Genomic DNA, 19,446 nt, shown 5'->3' on the forward strand with positions numbered 1-19,446 from the left:
CCTTCCTCCAGTTGTTCTGACAGCTTGATGCAGAGTTTTCATATTTTTAGCAGATTCCATCATACTCTTTAAGCTCTCTTTTGGAAGGGTTTTGTTACAAGCTTTTGAGATCTCCTGTGCAACCAGGCTTAAGCTGTTTCCGCAAGTTAATTCATTTCCATACTGGAAGCTTAGAATTTGACTGGCTGCAGTTCTGGCACAACTTGTCTTACACTAATGCTTATTGCACATGGGCGATGAAGAGCTGTCTTTTCCTTTTGGAAGCAGGAACAAATTTGTCTACAGCTACTGTGGTATCCCAGGGTTTGCTTTGCTCTTTACTCTGCTCAGCCAAATTCTCCTCTCTAGCTGAACTGCAGATTTTCTGAAGCCGTCTCCTGTTGCTAATCTTATCCTGTCTTCTGCTTATTCTGTTTGTGTAACTCCAACAGAACTCCTTATCTGCTGAGTTATTGTAGCATTGTTTCTTCCTGTTGTACACGCTCCTGCTAAGTTGAGCCTGAGCCAGATGCTTGTGTAGTTCAAGCTGTCTACCTCATATATGAGCTGGCAAGCTGTGCCATGCTCATCCTGCTCTTTTGCCCTTTTAAGAGAGCATTTGAGTGCCTACCTTCCAATTCTTGCTCACTTTCCAGTTAAATCTGAAATCTCTCATCTGTTGGCAACCACTTCTGAGCATTATCTGGGAGAATGCATCTAACCTCTCTGTTAGACAATAGTTTAGATCACCCCTTTCCCAAAATGTCTAGGCTGAGGCATTAGTATCCCTACTTTGTAAGGCAGGCTTCAAGGTGAAGAGCAATACTACCATGGTTCTGCAGGACTGCAGCAGGCAGAGGGCTGTCTATAAAATCCCAGTACTCCCATGGTGGGTTTGTGACAAAGACTGGTGGGAACGTAGCCCTGTTCTCAGCCATTGTCAAAGGCAGACCTTTGTAAGCAGCTTAACTTGAAGCTCTTGCCTGTAATTCTGAACCCTTGAACAAAGGAGGACTTCTTTTGAAGACAGGGACTACCCTTGTCCAGCTGAAACATAAACCACAATTGCGTAAGGAATACTGATGGACAAAGAGGGTCTTACCCAAACAGCATTGCTTTGCTAAGTTTACATGTTTCATTTCGCCACTTAAAGACTGTGTGAAGCTGGGGCTTAAGCAGTAATTCTAAACCTAAACCACTTCTAGTTAATGTGCTGCTTAGCTGTAGTGATGTTTCTCTGCCTAGCAGCCAGAGGAACCTTTGTCCTTACAAGGGAAACACTCTGTGGATAAATCTATTCTTGTGCTACTAGTTAAAACAAACAAACAAATGCCTCTCTTCTCTGAAGACTCATGGATCTTTGGGACTTTCTAATACTGTTGTCAGATGTTCCTACATATTGTACAACCTGTCACATGCTATTAGCTGCCTCTGCTACAAAACCAGAGCAGAGAACACAGGTGAAGTTGCTGTGGTATTTATGCAAAGTGGAGTAACCACTAGCTGTATAGAGTACTTGGTCTATATCAAAGTGTGAGGCTTGAAGGTGTGGGAATGTACCAAGGTGGCTGTAAAGCTGTTTGTGGGGTTGGTTGGTTGTTTTTTTTCCCCTGATGCTGAGTCAGTTTCAAGGAATTACAGATTTCCCAAACCCTTGTGTGTCTCTTCCTAAAATAGCCACTTGCTGGTTCTTTTAGCCTCTGTCTTCCCTAGGCACTGGATGATACTCTTGGAGTTGGGAGGATGGGAACGAGGACCTCCAAGCAAAATACAGTGTTTTCATTTGCCTTAGAACTCCAAAAGGGAGGTGTGTGTACACACTGGTGCTGGACTGTATGGTCTGTGACTGTCCTGTAGTGCAGTGATGGCAATTCAGCCTCCGACTGCTGTCAACATGTTTGGAAGTTAATGGACTGGATGGGGAGCCTCTGATACAAGTTTGCCCTCCTTCCTCTACTACAGGAGTCTCCAGGGATGAAGGCTGACTGCATTCCAGTCAACTGAACTGTTGCCACTTTGCCTGAAGCCTGTCTTATAAGTAGCTCTCTTGATTTGCCTAGCTGTCTTGTTTTCAGAGTCTAATTTGGTTCAGTCTCACCAGGAACTGTTGGTTCAGCAATACTTCTACTTCCTCGTGCATAAAAACCAAGTTGCGCCATACTAAGGGGAGGTAACAGTGGTAATGTTCTTTCTCTTCAACTTGTGGAACAGCAGAACAAATGCTCAAGGCCGAGACCTTCAGGGATTGCCCAGGTGTCCTGGAAAAGGGTGGTCCTTGGAGGTGCTGAAATAAATAGCCCTTGTAATATATCAGTGAAGCTCATCAGTGGCATCTTTGAGAATACTGTGCTTTACAGTGAATCTGTTCACTTATTAAAAACCTGCTGTTTTTTCCTCTCCAATACAGGATCTCAGTCTACCCAATGGCACACCTGTGGACACTTCCAGCCCAGCCTCCTCCTCGTCTCTCCTCAACAGACTGCAGCTGGATGATGACTTGGATGGGGAAACTAGAGACCTCTTTGTTACAGTTGATGATCCCAAAAAACACGTGTGCACAATGGAGACGTATATCACGTACAGGGTTACAACAAAGGTACAACACAACATTCTCCTTTCCTAGTACTCTTTTCTTTGAGGAGTTTTTTTAGGGCATGTTTGGGATGTCTATGCCTTTCATTGTATTTCTTTATCTTAAGGACAAGAACTTAGTGTCTTTCAATACCTTGTGAATGTGTTGAAGGTGTGTCTTCTCTTAGCAGAACTGTTACTACTTCAGTATATGAAACTATGCAAAACTTTTAATGTGTCAGCTTAGATGTTGTCTCTGACTCTTAAATAGAGCTGTTTGTAAACTTGCAAGGCCAGTTTCTTTCATTAACTTGAAAGTCTGTTCATATAAAGTAATGTGACACCCATTTGGTTTGAGTTACCTCCCCTGAAGGGGAATGTGCCTTGTTGTTGATTCAGTGTTAATCATCTCACATTTTGTGTCTATCCTTTTCTGAAATGCTTTAAGCTTGTTGCTCTAAGTGTTTACCACACTTCCTGTATCGGCCACTTACCTAAATCATAATCTTGATCCTCAACTGTAAACTAGCTTCCATGCAATTGTTGGTACAGAAGGCTGTATAGCTGCTGATAAAACTAAGTAGCCTAAAAATGCTACTGCCTACCAAAAGAAATATGCTAGAGATTTTTTCAGCATGTGTTGTAGTTCAATCATTAATGCAATCTAATTACACTAATAGGAAAAGTGATCTGAAAAGTCCACTGCACTCACAACTGGAATGTTGATTTCTGTTAACTAGCTCCTTCTCATTAGCATCAGCTCCTAGGTGATGTTGACATGCGTTTTGGACACTTGTAGTTACCTAAGGCAAAAAGTGTTCACTAACTTCACTAGGAATATACTTGATCCACTTGTCCAAAAAGATTAACGTTCCTCTGGCCTACTTAGATGGCACTACATACTGGAGAGAATATTTTCGTGTGAGATAAGGAAGCCTTTACAGGCCACAGATAATTTTTTTTCAAATGTCTACTCCAAAGTTCCACTTCCAGGCTGCACAGGAGACAATGTGGTTTCTCTAAAACAGTAGCTACCTCTTACTGCACACTTAATGTGGGCGCCTCATTCTTTGTTGCTCTAAGTGTCTTAATCTTGCAAGAAATGCTGTATCTTAACTACTAGGAAATGCTAAGAAATACTGTAGGAAACTTTTCTACTTGGAGCGACTTAGCCTTCAGCTGTTACACAATCAGAAGGAATAGGAAGGAAGCACAAAATGAGATGCAGCTTTCCACAGGCAAAAATCTGCCTAGGGTTGTTTCTTCCTTAAATTAAGACCCGATTATTGTGCCAAGATAAAATCTCTATGCAGTGGTACCCTAGTAACGTTCCTGCATTTGGAAACCTGTGTTCATACAAGGGTTCCCTTCCTTAAAGCAGAACACTGGAATGTGGGTAAGGTATTTACCATATTTAGATCAGATGTGTTACCCAACAGTACCTTTTTTAAATTTTAAAAAAAGAAATCATCCTGTACTTCTGATTTTGCATATCTACCTACCTGTCTGTTAATATTTGTTTTTATATGGGATCTGACTGTAACACGTAAGTCTGTTATATCATAGCATTACTATACTGTTGTGAAACAGTGCATAATATATTTTTATCAATCCCATGAAAGCCTCACCTCTTTGCGTTTATTATTCTTGTAAACTTCTGGCTAACCTCTAGGGTCAGCACCTCTAGCACTATCTGCCATTGTTTGAAAAAAGGCTGTTTGGAAGACTAACAGTATTAATGGTCTGACTCATTCTTGCCATACAAACAAGGCCTCTTTGATGCCAAGCTAATTGCCCAATCGGCCATTGTAGCTGAAAGCAGTAATTAAACATGTCAAAAAAGCTGCACAAGAATAATCCCTAGACAGTGATGAGGATGAGTGTTGATGCTTGCACCTCCAGGTTGTAGGTCAAAGTTCTATAGCAGACTTTGCTCCTGTCGTCAGTGTAAGGCCGTCGCTTCCCACCACCTCCATTGCAGCCTTGCATGAGAGGGGCTTGAGACCTGTAAAGAGCTGAGAAGGTCTCTTTGGTGGCTCTGGATGAGGGGGCAGGGATGGCTGCTTTTTTTTCCTTTCTTCGCTGAAGAATGCTACTGGAACCTCAAAGGTTTGGATAGATGTAGATCCTAGAATGAGTTTTGCTGAAGACTTCCTTGCTGTGAAAAGCAGCATCACTAGGTGGAGGAGGGGAATGTAATTGCTAGTGCTTTAACGTGTGCTTGTGGCTGTGACTGGATACCACTGTAGGGAAGAGTGTAACCTGACCACACTCTTGGTTTTGTGTTGTGTGGCTTTTTTCTTTCTTTAGAAAGGCCCTTCAACATAACAGCAAAAAAGAGAAGCCTTGCAGTATGCCCCAGACTTCTCATCTACTGATACCTTTGTCAGTAGGTGGTGTGGCTGAGGAAGGGTCCAAAACAACGGCTTGCAGGGAAGCTGAGAAGTAAGCTTAGAGTTTACTTGGTCCTGCTTGTGCCCCTGCTTTCACAGCTTCCTAGCAAGAGCCAGGTAGCATTCCCCAGCCTGTCTTCTGGATAAACACATTTAAAGAACGTAATGGGAATCCCTAAAATAATGGGGACAGTGATTCAGACCTGACTCTCTTTGACTCTTTCATACCCTGTTTTCTTCTTGCCAACAGCAGTTTTCTTGTATGGGTAGGCTTGTGAAACCAAAAAGGTGGGTGAAACTTGTGCTGGAACTTAATTGGTCTTGGCTGTGATGATTGAAGTGTCTTGGGTGTTCTTGGTGATACGCCTTTGTGCTCTTCAGATAGACTGATGTACACTCTAGAGGGATTTTATCAATCAGATCTTCCTGAGGAGGGAGGGGGAACCCTTATGTTAGGTAGTCATCTCTCCCGAGGGAAACAAGTAAGTGGACTTCTAACTTCACCTTTGTTGTACTTTCTAGGATGGCAAGGCCACCTTCTGTGCCTTTTCCCATGGAGGCCTGAACAGCTGTATGCCATTCCTCAGAGTCATGCAGTTGCTCTGCAGGCTTGAAGGGAGAGCCTTTCAAACCACTCAATACTGAAGCAGAGGTCTTGTTTTCTTTTTCCTGTCCTTCTCCTCCTGCTCCCAGTGCATGCATTGGGTAGATTACCTGAGCACATGAAACACACCTGCTCCTCTCTAGGGATCAAGCTAAATGCTATGATCTCTTTTTCAAACAGGCTAAACTATTTGAGGCGAACAAAACTATGAACTGTTAAGAACACCAACCTTCTCCCTTCCCCACTCTGCCATTCTCCTCTTTTTTTCTAGTTGAAGAGTTTGCCCCAAACTTAAATAGTAATGTGGAGGGGAATCCACAATCAGGTGTAGCGAAAGAGACTGGAACTAGGGTACACAAATGCTTTCACACAGTCATCACAGGCTGGCTTTAGGTTTGGCTGCTAACTCCTTTCAAGAAAGACAAGAATCTTACACAAGAGTAAGACTTAGTGATTGCCTTAATATTGCCTCAAGTCAAAACTATTCCAACAACAGAGGTAAAAGTGTCTGTAACCCTGCCTGCTTTCCAGCAAATAAAACTGAGCCCAGAATACTGCAGTGCTGACTTAGTGGAACTGTGCTGGAGTCTTCAATAAATCCCTGGAAACGTCTTGCCCATTATTTTTGGGAGGTTGAGATCTGCCACATAAGTTTCTCAGCTTACTTTGGGAGAGACACGTGTCCTTGCAAGATGAGATTTATGGATGCTACTAAGAAAGCAGGAGGAACTCAACTGTGTCAAAACCACAGGCATTTCACTTGCCTTCACTGGACAGTGGCAAGACCCTCTTCCCTTTTGTGTGCAGTCTGGAAAAAATAACTTGTGCTAAGCTAATGAACAGTTTCATCTGAATCCCAATTCTTTCAGTGTTAGTGAGGTGGTGTTAAAACCTTGAAGGGCCCTTATGTTCTGTGCAAATAGTCTTTGAAAAGCTTATTTGCTGTTTAGATTTGACAGCCCATACAGCAAACACAAATGCTGATGACTGTGATGTATTTTCACCTGCCTCCCTCTGAGGAACAAAACCTGTATGGAAAACTTTGCAAATCTGCCTGTGATGTGAAGGTAGCAGGAGCAGTTTGCTAGAGATGAACGATAACTAATGTAAAGTTTGTGCATAGGGACTTACCCTGCTTTCCTACTTCTAGACTAAGTAGTACCTATACAGTTTTCCTTAACTGTTAGCAGAATACTGGTTAATAAGGTTCTCAGTGCTACCAGATGGGAGACTTTACCTTCATCCTCATGCTACAGGATAAGACCCTGTAGTGTGTATACATCCTGATTACTCTCATTCACTCACTGTCTGATCTCTTTTAAGAAGCCTTTGCCCAGTGACAGCCAGTTCACAAAAGCTCTCCCTACTACTAAATCATTACACTTTTTTTGTTTTTTAATTTGAGGTAGTCTCCTGCAAGGCTGAGGTATAGCTGCCCTGTTAACAGAACAAAGCAGTCAGCACCACTGGCTGATGAGAGCTGTCTACATGTGCGTGAACTATCTTGTTCTAGTGTAACACTGTTCAGTCACTTACTCAAAACAATTAAAAATGGTTCATATGGAGTCTCAGAAGTTTCTTTTATAGTGTGGCACTCTAACACGTTAAATAAGCTGGTGTTACACTGAGGTGTAGCCGAGTAAAGCACAAATCTGCAGTGGATGTGTAGCTCGTGGTAGTCCCTCTTCTGCAAACACAACTGCTGCATTGGTGAGCGTTCATTATGTTAGTCCATGGACTAACATGTGTATCTTTTACCACAGCTAGCAGCTCAAAGGAGGGAAGAGGTCAGCTTGATTTCTTCTCTTCTGTTTCTCTGTTGCCTTCCTTTTATAGAAACCAAACCATTTCATACGTAATACCACATTAGCATGCTGTTTATAGTATATTAGAGCTACTGTTCTGTTGATAGTGTGTTAAGGCTGCTGGCTTCCCCCTAGAAAGAGATTTCCGGCATAGAACTTGTACAGGATCCCCAGTGGGGATTGGTGGGAGTAACGTGCAGTCACTGAAGAGTCAGAGCCATCCAGAGAGCAAGTGAAGAGGTGGATTGCATTTAAAGGCTGCTACTTGGCTCTCTCCAAATACGTGGCAGTTGCTCTCAGTCTGGAAGTAAATACAGAATCTCTGCTGGAATTCAGCAGGTGGTTGTAGTGGCTAGGAGTAGCAAAGCAACCTAGTGCTGGACTCAGTGACAGTTCCGAGCTAGAAGAGCTGGTGCATTCCCCAGAACGCAGTGGTCTTGATGTCTAGCTGTAGACATGTAGTGTTCTGGTGCTGCAGCGTTGCCTTCATTGGAAGATGGTCTTGGTGCTGCAAATAAATAAATACAGCTCTGTAGGCTTCTGTGAGCTGTGCTTCTCAGTGGGACATAATGGTAAGGGCCATCTGCCTTCCAATCAGGACTGTTGCAATACCAGGCTCTTTAGCAGAGACTCCGAGCTGGTACGCAGTTTCATGAGTGCTTTTCGGCAGTTGCAATATGTTCTGTGCAAGCAGCCCCATGCGGGGGAGGGCCTTCCAGGCTATGGACTGTTCAAGGACTGGATAAAAGATTTGCCAGCAGTTTCTCTGTGTGCTTACATTCTGTCTCGTATACCACATTCTGCATGCTACATTCTGTCTTGTAATGGCAAGTTTAACTCCTTGCCCTGAAGAATGAAAACTTTAAAGTTTTAACTTAATGTACTGATATCTCTCATCAGGTGTACACAAACTTAATGTAAAAAACTTCATTTCTTCCTGTCGGAAATCAACAAAAACAGTCCTTCGGCAAACCTAGCAATGGCTTATGTTCTAATCTTTTAGCCTGGGAGGAGTGTAATAAGCCTGTCGCTTCTGGAATACGAGGCAGTGGTGAAACATTTTTTCACCCACAGTTAATGTACCTCATAGAATAAACAAGTCATTAAATACCTTTGCCTTTAATTCTTCATGGCTAAAGTAGTCTTGTCCTTGGAATGAAGATTTCATACAGTCTTCCCTGCCAACTTGTAACTGCCGAGAGAATAACATGCACAGTACTCTCCTCTCCACAGACTCCTCCCATAAAGTTTATCTGAGCAGAACATGTAATGAAGTACGAATAGATCTTAAGAACACATCAGCTCCAAGTAATCCTTTTTCGTATTGCTGGCTCTCCTACTGCTTGAAAGGCCAGAGGATCTTTCTCTCATGCTGGCTGCAAACGGGATTTTGGGGATGGAGTCCCCGTGCAAGGCTTTCTGGCCTCACCCTTGCCAGTGATGGCTGTACTGCATTTGCTGCTAAGCTCTGAAGCGAGAGGTTTCAGTACACACTAAGCGTATCCTGTTCTTCTTTTCCAGACCACACGAGCAGAGTTTGATTTGCCAGAGTATTCTGTCCGCCGGCGGTACCAAGACTTCGACTGGTTGAGAAACAAGCTGGAGGAGTCTCAGCCAACGCATCTCATTCCCGTAGGTAGTAAGCAAGAATCTGCTATTAAGGACAGTTCTGTATCTGTCTTCCAAGGGTGATATTTTGGTGTTATTTCTTTAGATTGAAATACAGTGCTTCATTCTCTTCTAGTATTTAGGTTTAAATATGGTACTTCATTCTCTTCTAGTGGAGTGGGAAGAGCTTCCCATTCTTGACTGATTATGAAGCTTAGACTTTTCTTGGGTGGCACACCTGAGAGGTGAGCTTTGGCAGTGTCCTGTAGGGCAATATGCGCAGTGACTACATTTGTTGTAGCATAAATGCAATATGTTTCGTCTGTTCGCTTAATTACTACATCTAGATTTGTGAGTATATGAGGCTTATGAAAAGCCACACAGATACTTCAAAGTCCTAGTCTCGGTCAGTTTTCAAAATGGCCTTTTGACCTGGTTTTAAAGAGTATTTTAAAACTATTTGTGCTAACATTTAATAGTACAGACTTTCAGATCTTAGCCTCTGGCTTGGTAGCTATTGCATGCCTTCAGTAGGCAGAAGTTTAGCTAATCAGATTAGCTAAACTACTGCACCCCTTGTTGCTGAAGCTGGCAGTCTGACCACCTTATGTGATATGAAGATCTTCAGCATCAGTATCAGATACTGTTTTTCATGCTGTAAAAGATGTAAAAAGGTAGGAAGCCTGTGAGATCACCACCATCAGCTCTTTTGAACAAAGAAATCCAGAAAGGCCTGTAGGAGGTGAATTGTTGGGAAATAGCAACACTGCTAGCATACCTTAGCTTGCCCATTTGGGATGAGGAGGAAGTTTCTCTGCTCTCCCTCCCTCGGCATGGACTCGGCTATGTGAAAAGTATTCAGTTAGGCTGTTCCAGGGTAGAGAGCTATTTAAGTCCTTAATTTCTCCGGGACTTGCCTCTAAGTGGAATAATAGCTCAGTCTCTCAAAGATAAGAAATACTTCACAAAATCATGTGACACCACTAACTGGCAGCAGTTATGTTTACTGAGGGGTAGGGAGAAGAGGAGAGAGAGCGAGAGCTTGCTGGGGTAAGGTGGAGATGTGAGATTAATGTGTTAGCTGCCCAGACCCTCTTTTCTCCCTCCCTGTTCTCTGAACAGCTGGAACTATTGAGGTTAAGCTTCTACAGATTCTCGAGTGTACTAACAGGCTGCCAGTCCTGCCTGAAGGCTGCAAGGCAATAAATAATAGTCTAGTAGCAGAAGGTGAGTCACAGCCAGGGAATCAAGCTGCTTTGCTGTGACCTGGAATTCATTGCACACAGAACGGCAAGTTTGGCACAAGTGGCTCTAATACTGAACACGAAACCGGCTGCAGAACAAGGCAAACTCTTAAGTGCCTCTCTTCTAGAAAATCTGGAAACATAAGGATGTGCTGCCCTCTTTTATCTGTCTATGCACAAGTTACCAGTTACGGAATTTCCTATTAATCTCCTCCATGCAGTGGTATGGCGGGGAGATTGCTGAATGCATTATGTATTTATTGCTTAGAAGTAGATGGTGAATAGAAGCTAAAGGCAGTTTCAGGTGCACTGTGATTCAGGTATATTCTGAAAGGATGTTTCAAGCCAATCTAAGAGTATCTGTATTTGTAACTGGAGATACTGTAATCCCTGGAGGCCTTCTGTCTAATAAAATACTGAAAGGGGGTTGTCTTCCTAATCTCAGTATAGTGACTCTACCTGAAATCTTCCTGTAACAAATGATGTGTCGTCTTAGTGCAGCGAGTCATGATAGCCTACACTTAGGAGCCCAAAGTAAACTGAATATGGGTTCCTTTTCATCTCTTTGGCTACTGATTTTTACTTTTTTTTAAATGATCTGAGACGTATTCTAATCTGTTCTTTCAAACAACAGTAAAAATGCTCTCAGATCTGTCTCTAGACTAGAAAGATAAGCCTAACACGGCCAAGGATCTTGGCTTTGGATGGTGATGTTTGGATACTTGAGGCCATTTCTGACTGCAGTGAACTCCGTCACATGCACAGCAGGGAAAAGTAGACTATTAAGCTGGAAGGCTATAAGGTAGATAAGTAACATGCAGTTAAAGCAGGATATCAGCTGCTAGCTGTGTGCACTGACTTCTTGGGATGGACCTCCAAAGGCCTAAAATGTAAAGAACTATAACTACTGATTTAGCTAAAACCAGATTAAATGGCAGAAGTCTCTGTAATTGAGGTGCACCCTTCTGTGGGTCTCAAATGCTCAAACTTTAGAGATTATTCAGTGTCAGTTTGCATGTGTTTGGTTGAACTAGGGTTCTTTAAACTAGTCTTCCAGCATGTCCTTTTCCTCCTGCATATGGTGCTGAGGTAGTGACTTCCTAGAGTCCCAGCTAAAGTTTACAAAGCAAGGGAAGAGAGTTTCTTCCTTCCTGAAGACTACTGCACTAAGCGTTATTCTTCTTCAGAAGTCTAATTAGAGTGTACCTCACACTGGTTTAACGAGAACGACTGATCTGAATGCTAAGCATAATAAGATAAGTCTCAAATTATAAGAACTAAATATAGTGGTCAAAATGTAGCTGTGTTGCAGCTAAGTCATGCTGGCTGTTTTTTTTACGAGGTATAATCTTCATGTACATCCCACATCAGCTAGGGTATGGTGGGAAAGGCATATGCATACACAGGGTTGGTTTTTTTTTTCTTTGAATTACTTTTGTCACAGATTTCAGGTGAAAAAGACTCTTTGCAGAGGAGAACCCTGGTTCCTGAATTGGGTGAAAATGGCTGTCATTGCTAGTCTAAGAGCAAGCAGATTATCTGTCTGGGCAGACTGTTTCACAAGAATAAAATGCAAAGCACAACTTTAAAACTGATACTAATCTTAGAGTCCATGCTGTCCAGACAGAACAAAAGCAGATCTAGTGGCAGAGCTGAGACTAACCATGCTAAAGTTTAAAGAGTTATCTTCCATCTGAAGTGGTACTTTGAAGTCTGGAGTCTAAGCGTAGCAGGAGGGACTGCAGAACGACTAAGTCTGGAGGCAGGCTTGGGCTTACATGTTAAGCTGAACAGCAGAGATGAACTGGTGGAGTCAAAATAGGAGTAAGACGAAAGAGTAAATAATGTTGGCAGACCTTTGTCACTTACACAAACATGCTCAGGAATGTTGGCTATGATAGATGACCAAGTGTGCAAGTGCTTCAGGAAAGCTCCAGCCTGGACTACTGGACCATCTGCTGTGTCAAGCCTGCTCGTCTGTCTTTGCTTGGTGTGGTGCTGTCACTAAGACTATCAGCCCTCCACAGAAGGGCCCTGTCCAGGAGCTCTAAATTGCTCAGACTGGGGGGAAAAGAGTGCGTAGAACTGTAAAATTTTCTGAGTTTCCTTGGACTGAGCAGCCTTGCTTCAACATTGGGAGGGGTGTGTGTGCATTGCTGTAGTGAATAGTGTGGAGCTCTTCTGATATCTCCTTTAGAGCTGGAGCTTGAACATGGATAACTGTAAGGGGGAACACGCTAAGCTATGCTAGAAGTACTTAGTGTGAGTACTGTTTGGGCTTCACTGGTGTGGCTCTTGGCTGAAACCACTCAGTAGAATTGCTAGCATTAGGCCAGACCAGCTAAAAGGTAATTCAGAGCGGGGCTTGCATCCCATCTGATGTATGGTTCCTGTTAGCAAACATAACGTTTCTGTTCCTGTTAAGACTGGAGTTTGATTGCTTTGTATGTTTCCAAATAGCAGAAGCAGGTTTTTGGTCTTTCAAATCTTGTGCGTTTTGCTTGTCTCTGACAGCCTCTTCCTGAGAAATTTGTGGTGAAGGGTGTTGTTGATCGCTTTTCTGAAGAGTTCGTGGAGACAAGGAGGAAAGCATTAGACAAATTCTTGAAGAGAATAACTGATCACCCGGTGCTTTCTTTTAATGAGCACTTCAACGTGTTTCTCACAGCCAAGGTAAGACAGTAACTCCAAATGCAGTCATTGACAGGGACAACAGAACAGGCACCTTTGCAGTCTCTTTTGAAATGAAGGTAAAAAGGCATTAATAAAACTACATTGTGCAGGTCAGAACTTCTCCTAAAATACCGGAGAGGAGTTGGGGACCCTGAATGTTGTGTGTGACAGACCCCTGTGTGGGTTCTGTCACATATGGATTCTCTTTGCTTGAAGGGAGGGGTGGTCTGCAGATGTACAAATTCAGTTCTCCAGACCTGCTTGTTTTGTATCCTTGTGTCTAGAACATACTTGTCTGATGCAAGAGAGGTTCAGAATTTAGAAAATTGTAGACTCTGTAAAACCCTCTTTTGGGGAGGAGGGAAGTGGGGGAGGAGGAAAGATCTCTCTTGCACAAAAGCTTGCAAATTTCTTGTCTGTGGCTTTTATACTGCTTACACTTGTTGCCCTCAAAACTAAGTGTGAAGACCTTATTCTTGTTTGTTTGTGGTCAACAACTTCATGCTCATCTTCTGCGTGACTCATCCAGCAGCAGTGCAATTTTCTTTGGCTGTCTTTTGAACTGCATTTTAAATAAGACTAGGAGGACCTACAGTCATGCTTGGGTTTGACCTGATAAGTGAGGAGAGCTGTAAAAGCACATCTTTCCAATGTCACATTACGCTAGCTCACTCAAATGTGACACTTAATTTGAGCTCACTTCAGGCTTATGCTCTGCTTGCTGTAATGTGAGACTCAGTCTCTCCTCCATGGTGAACTTAACCACTGAAACAAGCCAGAAATGCAGAATTTGTTTAGCACCTTGATAGTTAAATGTTAGATAGCTTTGTTCTGCTTTTCAGCTGCCAAAGCATGATGCAACTTTCTTAGCTGCTTAGTTGTCTTCTCACCCCTGTAAAATGAATGGTAAGGGCTTTATTCTCAGCCCCAGGCAGAGTTTGCCTTGAGAATACAGAGCATCCAGGGAGGCAGAGGGAAGAGGACGCATGTTCTTCTGGCTGTTTCTAGTATTGGAACTTTCTGTATTGCAGCAGTGAGGTGTCAGTTCAGTGTGCTAGGACTTCAGAACTTAGTTACTGCAGAAAGTCATGAGACCACCTCCTGGCTGAAAAAGAGAAACCAACCTTTCTTCAATTTCCTTGTTTATACCACTAACATACCAGAATGCTTAAGAGAGTGGGTGAATAATTTTGAGTTAAAGGGTCTTTTTCTGATGCCTGCTTGCAGGTAGTGCTTAGGACAGGTGGAAGGCAAGAGTCAAGGAACCACTTCATTTAAATGCAAACATAATTCAACATTATAGTAGCTGCTAAGATGTCAGGTTCTCTTAGTCAGACTTACATTTGACTTACACGTAAGTACTTGGAAAGAATACCATAGTACATGTTTTGAAGATGGCTGTTGTATTTTTTTTTTTTTTAAAGGACACTTAAGCTTTTAGTCTAGTCTGTAATACCATGTGTAGATTCTTGACCTCTACAGGTCTATGTGCTTTGAAAACATCTCTTCCTCAGGCTCCGTAAAACATCTCTTCCTCAGGCTCCGTAAGATAAGCTCTTAGGCCTGTTTGGAGATGTTGAATAGTGACCCCTTCTGGAAGGAGTAAAATGCAAAATGGATGGCGTTTTGGCTAACTAAAACCACTTTTTTTTTTTTTTTCCTGGTGTGCTGTCAAAGTGAAATCCCCTGAAGTTTGTAGGTAAACAGCCTTGTTAACACAGGTTGTTTGAATGTTGATTTATGCAAACAAGTAAAGCGTTGGCAAAGAAGTTTAAGCTTTCTGTGCAGGCAACGTGCCTACATCGTGGCCCAGCCTGAGCTGCAGTCTGTCTTACAGAGAAGCTGTGCTAGTCGCCCCATGCTTGCTCTTTTTCCTCTGCCTCTTATCTGACCACACAACTGGTGTGGGGAGGCTGCTGACCAAACAGGCATGCAATATGTAGCTCTATCCTAGCTTATCAGAGCCAGCTGGTGCATTTGTATAATGCTGGTATTGTGGGCTATGACTTAAAAGTATGTGTGGATGAGTGGCATGAACAGTATTGGAGGAAACAGAGCTGTTAATATCACTACTTCCCTGGTGACGGTACAGGAACATGGGAGTCTGGCCATGTGCAAAGGTGGACCATTATTTATGCTGTATTTCATACCATTCTCCTGGATAGCTTATCTCCATCTAGAGGTAGTCTTGAAACTGTGCTCAGCTGTACAACTTGTATAAAGTGAGGTTTTGTCCAAGACTACATGTCACATGTAATCTCTTGCCTTCACAAGATTTGATCTTGACTGGAAAGTATCCTTCACTGTATTAATCTTCCAACACACAAGTGAAATATTTCTAAACTGTTTGGTTTTTTTTTTTTTTTAACTTCCTAGGATCTTAATGCCTACAAAAAGCAAGGAATAGCATTGCTGTCAAAGATGGGGGAGTCTGTCAAATATGTCACAGGAGGCTACAAATTAAGAAGTCGGCCACTGGAGTTTGCAGCCATTGGGGATTATCTAGACACATTCTCTCTAAAGCTTGGTACCATTGACAGAATAGCACAACGGATTATTAAGGAACAGTTGGGTAAGGACACAAGGTGCTCTATCATAATACTTCAGTCTGAGTGCTCTGTATCTTGTTCTGGTTGATGGCATGACCGAGACAACTTGTGTCAATGATTTCTGGCCTGTAATGAGCCACACACAGAGCAAAATCTAATGCCTCTTGCAGATTTAGAACAGGCCCAAAGCCTAACACAGTACCTCATCTTAGCTCAACTCTCCAAATATTTTTTTTAAAGTTGCTCTTGTTATACCAACTTACTTTCTTACTAGAGTTATTTTTGGAAAGACTTTTGGGAGGGGGGAAAAACCTGTAGATTCTATCTGGAGGAGTATGGATGGAAGATAATCTTTACAGACCTGTCTTAGCAGAGCCACATTTTACAAAAAAATGACTTCTGCTACTGCACAGGTGTGAGTGTCTTTGACCATTCCTACAAGCTTCCAATACAGTTAAGCAGGAGGCAACTTGGATCTGTCACCTGGGCAGCCACAGAGCTCTGTCTATTAAGATGCTAATGCAACACAAGACTTGACTCCTGGGGGAGTTAATGTTTGCCAAGCCTGGTGCATACTTTCTCCTGTTTTGTATGAGAGTTTGCAGATCCTTGTGCCTCGCTCTTACTCTGTTAATCTACTTTTCCATCTGCCTCTTGCAGAATACTTGGTGGAACTACGAGAATATGGACCTGTTTATTCAACCTGGGGAGGGCTGGAGGTTGAGCTATCGGAGCCACTGGAAGGAGTGTCTGCCTGTATTGGGAACTGCTGCACAGCTCTTGAAGAACTCAGTGAAGACATGACAGAAGACTTCCTGCCTGTGCTTAGGGAATATATACTGTACTCGGAGTCGATGAAGGTAAAGAGAGCCCTGTGGCAGAAGACACTGTCATTGTGTTTCCATGAAATGGTACATCAGTGAGTTCATTCTTTCTAACAGTGAGAAAGGTTGGTGGTAGGAGAAGTGGGGAAGTAAATAATACATTAAGTAGGAGGATGTTTTCATAATCAAAACAAAATAGGTATGTTTAGTAGCAGGGTGCTGCACAGGTAGCATTATTTATCTGCTCTGCTATTCAGTGAAGCTAAGGTCAGTAAATGCTAGGGTGCACTCAAAGTGTTGAAGAGTTGCTCCTTCATCAGAGTGGCAGGTAGTACTCTATAGGAGACATCCTGTGGCTGCCTAGAATCTTCTCTTGGAATTGTTAAAAAGTCAGTTGTGGCTCAGCTCTTCACTACTGGGTCAGTGTCTGGCCCTGCAGAAAAGTTAGCATTAGCTGCTTCTGTCACTTGTATGTAGCAGGGTGGGGTGGCTCCTCTTAGAACCATGTGACCAAATGACAGACACTGCTTCCTCTCCCATGCCCGTACCCTAGGCAGGATATGTCTGTTGTAAAGTTCTGTTAAGGTCTGCATGCCAAGTATTTGCTTAAAGGTGTTGTTCTGTGACTCTTAATCTCTCTAAGAACTTGATCTTACTGCTTATGCAGAAGTAATAAAAGCTACTTCCATACAGTTTTTATCCTCTTGAAGTTAAGGAGCATTGGTAGTCAATCCCATTGCATGAGGAAAAGAATTAGTGAGTTAGCTGTACTGAAGAATGGAACCAAGGACTCTAGTTTGGCTGTTAGAGCTTTTCACCACATGTCCATGGTACAGTATGTATTAGCAGTCCCTCTATAGGGTACTAACAGACAAATTCATTCTGAGGACTTTGCACTTGGAACAACCATTACAAGGCTATGGTATGCACTCCTTTAGAGATCTAATAGTCTGTTGTAAACCTACAGTCTGTACATTGTAGTCCTTCTCCATCTTAATCTCAGTTTTCCTATGCTTCTCAACCTGAGAATTGAAATGCTTGCAGACTTCTTTTCCCAGCTTCACATGGTTAGTTGTATGGTTCCTGTCTTGCCTGGCTGAAGTATTCTTGCAGAAGGCTTTGCACTAATTCCCTGAGTATACTCTTTGCTTTCGTAGTCATGGTATTGACCCCAGCATAAATGAGGTGTGTTTTCTTTACAGGGCTATTGACACCCAAGTATTGCTGAAACACTCTGACTGAGCTGTAGCTGAAGCCTTGACCCAGGGTCTTCAGACTTATCCTTATTCTGTAGGAAGGTGTACATGTGCATGTACTTACAAATAAACAGAGCATCAGGCTAGTGGTTAAAGCTTTTAGCTCAGAGCATCTGGCTTTTGATGCTACAAATGCCATGGCCTACTGGAGATAGCATCTGAAGTGGCAAGCTGTGTTGTGAGAGGCACTTTTCACAAATGTAGCAGGGGAAAAATTTTTTTAAGCTAAAAAGCAAGGGTTTCATCAGCTGAAGAGGCACTTCAGGCAGTTAAATACCACTTACCACAGGGAGAGCGGCATTAAAGACTTGCAGCTAGACTACCTGTAGGCTTGGAGACAGCCCCATTCTAAAGGGGCTCCTCAGATGATGCAAAGACACTAAGTGCAGTCTCCAAGCCAACAGGTAGTCTAGCTGCAAGTCTTTAATGCCGCTCTTCCTATGGTAAGTGGTGTTTAACTGCCTGAAGTGCCTCTTCAGCTGATGAAACCCTTGCTTTTTAGCTTAATTTTTAGACTTTTGACATAACTTTCTAGCGCCCTAAAGGATTCACTCTTCCTGTCAGTTATTATCTGGTAACGGACTGAACATACTCATTGTGTTAGTGCTTTGGGATTGGTTGGATCTAGAAACCACGCTTGCAAAATAGCAGTTAATAGCAAATAAGGATTATGCTGCTTAGTGTCCAGCTTGAGCATCTCATTAACTTTACTCTGTCCGAAAATCAAGAATAAAAACTACTTCTAGCCAAGGCAGACCGTTGCTATTTTCCTTCCCTCCCAAATACCGAAAATGAACTCTCTCAGGTCATACCAAGTGCAGTTTTCTTATCCTAGAAAGTATCAGTCTTGTTGCTATTTCTGCAGTAAGCAGCTACAGCTTTCTCTGTTGCACACTGTACCCCAGGTATAGGTATGGGAACTTGATTTGTAGAGCAGTCTCTAGCTGGGTGAATGTCCCTCAGAATAAGAACTGCCAGGTTATCTTCACTGTTTTAGAGGTGAATATTCACCTTAGTGTCTTCAGGAGCACTGTTATACCTGGGGGAGACAGCCTGGGGGAACTGCACATGCAGAGGCAAAGCCCAGTAGTTCTGGTTGAAACAAATGCTGGCTGGCTCCAGGGAAGCCCCGTCTCTGGGTTCGTTTGAAAGATTTGCAGAAGTGGGGAGAGGCTGGCATCGCGGGCTTGAGTTAAAAGTTAGTAGTGCTAGGAGAGACCTTTTCTACAACACAGGCCATGTATGGGATGGCCAGACAATGTCTCGAATCCTGGTGCAGTGAGGCCCCTGTCAGCAAACGTGCGGTACCACTTTTTTTGTGGTACGCTGTGTTCCCCAGGGAGGCAAGTGTAGAGGACAAACTCCACTCTCCATAATTCAGTGGTGATATTAAAATGTTACATGAACTCTGTATGCTTAACACTACCAGAAAGCCTTATCAGATGACGTGATCCCCAGCTGTGTGCTTGGACATTACTTTTAATGCATGTTTAAAGCAAGCACCACATGAATAGCTAACTGTCTCTCTAAAGGTGTGCAGTAAATAAGGATCCTCTTGTGAGGTCTAGTCATAGTAGGAAGCTGTGTGGTGTGCAAATGGCATAGGATTGCCATTTGAGAAAGGAGGCTGATGGCAAACTCCTGAAGCTCCTTCAGAGATACGGGCCAAGGTGAAATGTTTCAGCTAAATACAAAATGAAGAAGGACCTGCCTCACTGAAAGCAAGCTTAGTCTTGCTTTTGTATGTGGAATGGTGGTTTAGTTCTGTCCCTAGATAACTGAAATGTGGTATGTGAGGTGTTTCTGTTTGGTGTTGGTTTCTTCCAACTTTTTTTAAAAAAAATTATATGGTTTTAATTTTTATTTTAAATTTTGTTTTTTCCTCTGTAAGTGAGGCCTTAACTAGTGGAAGTATTGCATGGGCTGTGGTAAGTCTGGGG

At 42.8% G+C, this 19,446-nt stretch overlaps 1 protein-coding gene across 1 annotated transcript in view; it reads left to right on the forward strand.

Annotated features, from left to right (window-relative positions):
• Window positions 1-19,446, forward strand: part of SNX30 (sorting nexin family member 30) — a 47,324-nt gene that overhangs the window by 18,295 nt on the left and 9,583 nt on the right. The window contains exons 2-6 of the mRNA XM_075488585.1: window positions 2,387-2,575; window positions 8,874-8,984; window positions 12,719-12,877; window positions 15,254-15,449; window positions 16,087-16,286. Of these exons, the coding sequence (XP_075344700.1) occupies window positions 2,387-2,575; window positions 8,874-8,984; window positions 12,719-12,877; window positions 15,254-15,449; window positions 16,087-16,286 (855 nt within the window). The remainder of the gene's footprint in view (window positions 1-2,386; window positions 2,576-8,873; window positions 8,985-12,718; window positions 12,878-15,253; window positions 15,450-16,086; window positions 16,287-19,446) is intronic.

Source organism: Mycteria americana, chromosome Z, assembly GCF_035582795.1.
Source record: "Mycteria americana isolate JAX WOST 10 ecotype Jacksonville Zoo and Gardens chromosome Z, USCA_MyAme_1.0, whole genome shotgun sequence".
In the NCBI taxonomy this organism is placed as follows: domain Eukaryota; kingdom Metazoa; phylum Chordata; class Aves; order Ciconiiformes; family Ciconiidae; genus Mycteria; species Mycteria americana.